The following is a 7604-nucleotide window of genomic DNA, read 5'->3' as shown; positions in this document are numbered from 1 at the left end:
TGGGCCCTGAACGGGACAGTGATGGGAACAAAAATGGCACAGCCGAGGGGCCGGAGCATCCTCGTCCCCCCAGCTGCAGGACGGCGGCGCTGACTTCTGCCTTGTCCCCCCTTTAGGCTTTTATACGCAGCGATCAGTGCTTGATGCACACAGGTGAACAGCAGTATCTAAAGCTAGCAAAGCACTGCTTGTTATCTGTGCTTATGGTGTTGAGCCTTTGTGAGAAATACTGATAAATTGAGCTAACACGTAGCGGCAGAACCTGTCTCCGGCTTATCCCGATGTAAAAATCAGTATATGTCAATGGGGAGCAAGGCAAATGTGGGCAGAGAGAAGCTGATCGCGTTCCAGATCATAATAGTCACACTTGGCAAAGGCATCTTTTTTTTTTTCTTTATTTTGTTTGGGTTTATATTGTTCCTTTAAAAATTTTCTTTATTGTTTTTCTCAGCCACTTTATATTTTGTATTTTGTGTTCTGAGTGCCTCACTGACACTTTCATGTAAAAGTTTCAGGACAAATTCTGCTTCAGAACGGTTAGATGTCTGCAATAGCCGGGTGGAAATCAATGCAGTTACTCTGCACACACATGTCTCCAGAACACGGCCCTTTATTTCACAATGTCTATCTCACCTGTACAGAAGGAAACATCGGGTATTTCTTGGTACCTCACATTAAATTAATCAGATCTCATCACAACAGATGGACTCTAAGTATCAGAGACACTGGGCCAATTAGCAGATTAAAGGCTTCCATATTGAATACATCTGTGCTATACTGATGTAAATGGGAAATAATTCAAAATATCTTTACTTCTCTTAGCCATGACCTAGGGGCCTAAGTCCCATCTTCCAATTATTTTAAATTTTCTCTTTTTTGCAACATAGGCCATGATCCAGCAGAGCACTTAGGAACATGCTTTATTTTAAGATTCTGAATAATTGCTGTGAGATTGTACCTCGGGGCGTGTAAGTGCCCTTTTGAATCAAGACCAGAGTCTTTAACTCCCAAATGCATACACAGTTTCCAGCATCAGAAGTGAGTTAGTGAATTCAGTTAATAAGGAGGAATTTTATCTTTCAAAGTGTTTTGTGATATTCCATGCAAACTACTGAAGCGACGATGACTTGACCACTTATTTTGCAGCTGTGCACAGAAAACCTCCGTGCCCGAGGGATAGATCACTGCTGGACTGTACCAGAAACCCTCAAATTTCCACCAGTGAGATTCAACACACAAAACTGCATCCTTCCCTTCCCGTGAAACCTGAAGAGGTCTGCTCTAAGACACGTAAAGTTTTATGAATGCTCCGACTTCGGGCAGTGACCAACTCTAGTGCTGATGACAGAAAAATAAATAAATAAATGTCATGTCCCTGTGGTGAAGAAAGTCTCTTCTTGCCCTTCGGGCAGTGTGGTGGCACAGAAGACAATTTCCCAAAGACAACATTGTACTTCGCCCGTCTCTCAGCTGAGGCCACTGATGCATTTGTAACAGAAAACACCACTGATGTTCCTGTCTGCTCTTCTCATGGGTGGCTGCGCTTCAATGGAGCATAAAAGCACCTCTGTCCTTCCTCGGCGCAACGTGCAAGGCTTCACGTAAGATGCTTTGAGATCCTCCGCTGGCAGGTGGCAGGAACGATTAGTCCGATTATGTGCCGTAGCACCCTGACCGCCCCAAAACGACCCGCACACTCCCCGTGTCAAATGGCAACGAGTGTTAGAAGGTGCATGACAAACAGATGGGTGTTACGGGGTCCCTCAGGAGGAGGGTTGGGGGTGACTGGTGTAATCATCAAATGAAAGACCAAGACAACCATAAGCAGACATACATATATAATATGTACAGTGGCCATAGATGCATTTGCACCATGAAGGAAATCATCATATTTTAGACCACAGAACATGATCAAATTCCAGAATTTTTCAGTGCCAGGTGTCTCTAACTTGCTAGTAAAAAGAGAAAGAAATGTCCAAATGTGGGTTGAATGAAGTGGTGCAGCTGTCAGATGTGGTATTATTTCTTCACTCTATTTCAGACAAGAAATGCAGAAGTATTCTTATATTTTGCACTACATGCTGCAAACAGAAAATTATCTCAGTAGTGTTTGGTTTGTTTTGTACCTTTTCTCTCACGCTCTTCAGCTTTTCCAATAGAGCCACCAGTGTCAAAATACAGAGCTGAAGTACAGGCATGAATTTAGTAAGCAGAAAATCCCAAGCCTCTCTGTAGGGATTACACGATTCAGGCTTTCAGAGCAGACTGAGATAAGGCAGTGTAAGGAAAGCCCTGAACCTACCTAAACGCTCTCCATGTGGTTTTCAGTCTGCAGTCTGTGGATTTTTACAAGTCTGTGGAGTACTCCTAAGATATCTTCAAAAAGTATCTAAGAAAAATAAGCCCATTACCACTAAGCTTAAATTCACCATGAAGGAGACTGAACCTCTGTACGAAAACTATTGGGGGGTCCACAAGTTGTTAGAAGTTGAAAACCATTGCTCCGGTTACAAAATCAGACTGCCAGTGAGTCTGCGCAGCGCCTTGATTCAAAATACTTACTCCCGAAATTCAAGGTATGTAGTGATGTGAGAAAAGGAACTAACACAGGAGGCTGCACGCTGGTAAAAATCAGCGGGCCCATACGGAGTATTAAAGGACTCCCCGATATCCCAGCACCTACAAACACTACATTAGGCTGTATTAATTATTGGCTTACACAAGAGGCAAAGAATGAACTTGGGAAAGACACGGAGATGAAGATGACAGTATCATCAGCTGTTTTTTCCTTTGCTAATGTGCCTGCTCACTAAAATTAAGATGCTGGCTAGAATCGGGCTTTTGGAAAGACTGAAGTTATTAGCAAGTCTCTGCCAAAAGAAAAGTGTGCTCCCTGCACTCCTGTAACAAAGACTGGGCTGCTTGCCATTCAAATCATTTAAAAACAAAAGAAAAAAAATCAGAGCGCTGTATGTTGGTGCTGCTAACCCCTCTGGCGTCGTCCTGGGTGGGGAATGCAGAAAGTCTACTCAGCAGTGTGTATGCGGGGCTCCCGCCCTGGGGATGGAGAAGGGGCCATTTCAGAACATGCACGTCACTTGGGTTGATTTGTCTAAGCCTTGTTCAGTGAACACGTCATCTGGGAGGTGCTACAATATTGTGGCTCCGGCAGCATCCACGCTCCTGGGGTCCTTCAGGCCAATGATGAAACTGTTGGTTCTCCTGGCCCCGTGAACTAGGGACACCACTTTGACTTTATCCACTTGATGGCCCCTGGCTACAAGAAATTCAATATCTTCTTCAGGAAACTCACCTGTAGGGATTTTAAAAGAGGAGTTTGTAACAGAAACCGCTGTTGCCTTTGATGCAAAGCTCTGTTTTAACCCTGCTGGGATCTGCAGTGTGAAGGAATCTGCCTGCAGCCTCTTCAGAAGGTGTCCCAGCCAGGGTGAGCCAAGCGGCCGAGGAGCACCAGCACTCACCGCTCCAAGGAGCGGTCTTTCAGCTCTCAGCAGCAAAGGCTGTTCAGAGCTGGGCAGTGCTCTGTGCGGTGGGGGAAATGAGAGGATCCAGAAGACCATTTAAAGATGTGGAAGATCCTCCTCTTTGGAAAAAGGGGAAAATACGTTGTTGGCACCTATTGTAGTTATTCTTCTTACAGAACACGAGGCAGTCCCCGCTCTTAAAAGCTTAGTTACAAATAATAGTATTAACAGTTATTAGTCAAAATAAGATGCAAGGCAGCTCAAAACAAATGACAGCAAAACAAGCTGCCAAATGACAAACTTTGCGATAAGCCTTCCAACTTTCCCTTCACGTATTTCTTAATCTTCCAGCCATCTACCTTAAGTTGCTTGCTCTTCTGCTTTTATTTTGCCTATCTGATGTTTTGTAGTTTCTGTATGAATAGAAGTGCCTGAGGATACGAAGCTGGGGATGCAGCTGGACAAACCAAGCAGACACACAGAAACCCCACAGTTATTTAAGCTATATACATTGCAGATGTGTCTTAACATGTATCTTGTTGACGCCAAAAGTCCAAACCCACAAATTAGGACCTTTTTAAGTTTTGGATTTGTTTTCATTACATTACCATTTCCAAGTCTGCAGGTCACACTCGACAGACATTTTTAGATTTTCCTCTGAAATGGGAAGGCCTAGAAACTTTGGCTATTTTGTGTGAAATGAGAACCTCACTCTGGTAAGGTATGGGGTTTTGTGAAAAACACCAAATAGACCAAGACTTGTAATAACAAGGACAAGAGAAGAGCTGGCAGTACAGTCTCCAGAGTGTCAGCATTGATGCTGCATTTCCAGCACTGTCAAGCTACAAGCCTTGCCATAAGCCTTGTCTTCTCCCCAGCTGGTGAAGTTAAGGGACACAGACTGGAAAGTGAAAGAATATCATTTATGGCACTGGTAATAAAAGGTAGGAAGATCTGCTAGCTTTCACGACTTGTCTGGGTGAAGCTGTGGTTGTAATCTTGTTTATTTGGATATCCTCAATGGCATCAGATTGCCAAAAGGTTTTATGGACAGGAGAAGGCTGCTACCAGGAGGTGAGCTGGGACAGAGGGAGGGCTGGGGAGATGCACCTGACAGAGTTTGGACAGGTGGTGTTGGAGAGGCCAGGGAGCATTCCCAAGTCAAGAGGGAGAGGACATGGCTCAGCAAGGGCTCCAAGCTTTGAAGAACCTAGGTTGCTGCTTTTTGTCTTCCCCAAAACTCTCCGCACCTGCTGGAGACCTTAGAACATGGTGAGCTGTGCGCTGGGCACAGCGGTGTGCTAAGAAAATCCTGCTCCTTTTCTAAACATGCTAGATTTGTAGGCTGCACCACACCCAGTGTCCATACTCACTGTCAACCTGCAAGGTGTTGGACTGAAGCTGTGGGTGAAGTCGACCAAGTGACAAACTTTCACTCAGATTCTTGTTAAATGTTAAAACATTTACCAAAACCTGCAAGAGAATGAAAGATCCTCAATAATAAAAAAGAGTAATGAGAATAGGAGAAGCCAACTTCCCAAGCATACCCCTAATCGGTGGCTCCAATATCTGCAGATGTAGCAGGCAAAGAAGATTTTGAACCGTTTACCAAACTGCATGAACTCATGCAGGGTTTTGCACATATGGCCTGTATATTGTTGGTGGGAAAGCGGTACCTTTTCAGGATTGCATGGGCTTTTTGTAACATAGTTCCTGCTAAATTAGGAGAGTTGTGTTTCTGGAACGTGATGTAATCTCTAGATACGTGTTTGTTACAGCCAAAAGCTCAGCACGTGACTTCTCCAAACAAAGCATTAGGAAGCAATGGTTGGCTTTAGTTTTGCTCTGAATAATGCCTTCCAAAAGGTAAGGAAAATGGGAGCCATTCTTGTTGTGCCTTTCTTTTTAGCAATCCATTGCTGTTGTGCATGCAGTCAAGCTATTGGCAAATACTTCACCTCATTACAAATCGTAAGTTAGGTGGAGCTGCCCAATTTATAGCAAGTGCTGAGCAGGGAGGAATTCAGTCGGGAATGCACTAAAAGGAGCTTTTCATGGGGAAAAGGGCTAAAGGGCTGCCAGTCTCCTGCAATTCTCTGAATACAAAATGCTCCTTTTTTTCCCTAATGATCCTTAAGACGAGCTTTGAACAGGTATTAGAATGACACAAAACCATTACAGATTTTGCCAAGATGCTTTTCTTCTACAATTATGAGCGGTGCCACCAGGAAAGGTGCAAGAGAAGTAAACTGGTAGCTCTTAGAGATTTGAAAAACCAAATGTGTGGAACTGGTGACATCAAAGACTGAACTGGTAATCCTGTGGCCACCAGTTTCATCACAGCCTGGGACATTAGGAAGGGAAAGCCTGTACTGCAGGAGGGGACCCTGCTCTGCGTTGAGCTCAGCAGCTGCTCTGAGAGGGCAGGTGCCCAGACACAGCACTGACCTGAACGATGCTGCTCAAGGCTTTGTCGCCGTTGTTAGCTCCCAGACATAGGTACGTCCCGCACATCCCCTCGGACGGTCTCACGATGGTGGGCAACAGGAAAGACAGGGGCCGTTTCCGAGGCTGAATGAGATTTTGCTGCAGTTGAAGAAAAGATACACCAAAAAATTTCAACAAGCGGACTAAAGCTTTGCTAGTGCTCAGGTTGTGCAGGTTAACCTCTTACTCTTTATGCTTCAGCCAGCATTTGCACTTGTGTAGTTTTACAAGGCTGACACCCTCACTGCTATGATAATGCACTGTGATGTTAACAGTATCCGTCCCGTTTCACACCGCGGCTCTCTTTTACAGAAGGTATATGGAGCCTTTGTCCCAATTCTAAACTACCAAGCCAGCAAAGTGGGATGGTTTTACAATACAAATACATGGCAAGAAGAAACAACAAGGCAGCACTAGAAGCCACCAGTACTGATCTGTAATTGTTTCTTTCCAAGACCTGAAGATTTTTTTTCTGCTATCTGTTACTTTTAAACCTGCAGACCAGCAATTCATAAAGAGAGTCCTTAATTCAAGTCCACAGAAAGGGACGGTTGCTTTAAAGTGTATCTGGACTGCAGGGAAAATAGGTAGCTGAGATGTGCAGTGTTGTTTAACAAAACTGCATTATAAGGATAACATGCAGCCTTCTGTTTACTCTGTTTCAGTGGCTCATATAATGAAAAAATAGGAGCTTTCTACAGACTGTTCTCTCTCAGTTATTAATAAGGTATTAAATAGCCTCCCTGTTGTGGAGATGAGAATAAAATTGAAAAAAATGGTACAGACAGCTCAAATAAAGAATTTGTCATGTCATTCATTACCGGCCTGGGAATGGAGTGGTTCATTGTTTTATTTTGCCAGGAGAAGTCCAACATCTGGCTGTTCAGGAGGACTCCAGAGGGTGTTATTATTCCACTGCCAAAGGGACGATTCAAAGAACTGAAAAGAAACACGAAGAAATCTCATAAAAATCCTCCCAGAGATTTTTGTACACCTTGAGGCTTTCAGGGCTCCAATTTTGTATCCCATCTTGGGGATGGGACAGAGACTCTTCAGTAGTTCTTTAGGGCTGGTTAGATGTGAGGAGTGAAAGTCTCCATGTACTTAGGAGCAGGAACCACGTGGGCGATAGCAGCTCTGTCCCTCCCTGTGTTTAAGGATTCCCCTCTAGGTGATGGGTCTGTCTCCATGCCCCCATCAGTCCTCAAATTTGGCCATCATCTCTTCTCCAGGGAGCAGGTTCAGGCCAATCCAGACATGTTTCACTGTGAGAGGGCTGTAGGATTGCACAGGGCAGAGCAGCACCAGCTCACGCACCTCCACCCCATCTTCCCCATTTCTCCTGTTGCAGGACTAACTGGGACAGAGCAGCCCAGCTGCTCCAGGTCTGGTCCCATCCTGTCCTGTTGAACCTGCTTTCTTCTCTCTGCTCCCACCCTCTGAGTACATTATGGAGGGAAGAAATAAATCCTTTACCTTACAACTGCAACAATGAAGTCATCAGGTCCCATGACAAGGACCTGGCTAGCAGCAGGTCCGCTCTCCACGGAGAAGTGAGGCATGCGGAGATCAGACGAGAAGGACTGGGAGTCATTAATCAGCTGGCGCAGGGAATTAGCTTCTGATTTACTT

At 44.7% G+C, this 7604-nt stretch overlaps 1 protein-coding gene across 1 annotated transcript in view; it reads right to left on the bottom strand.

Annotated features, from left to right (window-relative positions):
- Positions 1 to 3149: 3149 nt before the first annotated feature.
- GGT7 (gamma-glutamyltransferase 7) overlaps positions 3150 to 7604 on the bottom strand; it is a gene marked incomplete at its 5' end in the record, with an annotated part of 15681 nt that continues 11226 nt past the window's right edge. Inside the window, 5 exons of the mRNA XM_009585277.1 lie at positions 3150 to 3313; positions 4859 to 4958; positions 5934 to 6071; positions 6794 to 6911; positions 7449 to 7601. Of these exons, the coding sequence (XP_009583572.1) occupies positions 3150 to 3313; positions 4859 to 4958; positions 5934 to 6071; positions 6794 to 6911; positions 7449 to 7601 (673 nt within the window). The remainder of the gene's footprint in view (positions 3314 to 4858; positions 4959 to 5933; positions 6072 to 6793; positions 6912 to 7448; positions 7602 to 7604) is intronic.

Source organism: Fulmarus glacialis, unplaced genomic scaffold, assembly GCF_000690835.1.
Source record: "Fulmarus glacialis isolate BGI_N327 unplaced genomic scaffold, ASM69083v1 scaffold40960, whole genome shotgun sequence".
Classification (NCBI taxonomy): domain Eukaryota; kingdom Metazoa; phylum Chordata; class Aves; order Procellariiformes; family Procellariidae; genus Fulmarus; species Fulmarus glacialis.
The sequence above is the reverse complement of the archived record's forward strand: the minus strand, read 5'-3'. Positions and strand labels throughout refer to the sequence as shown.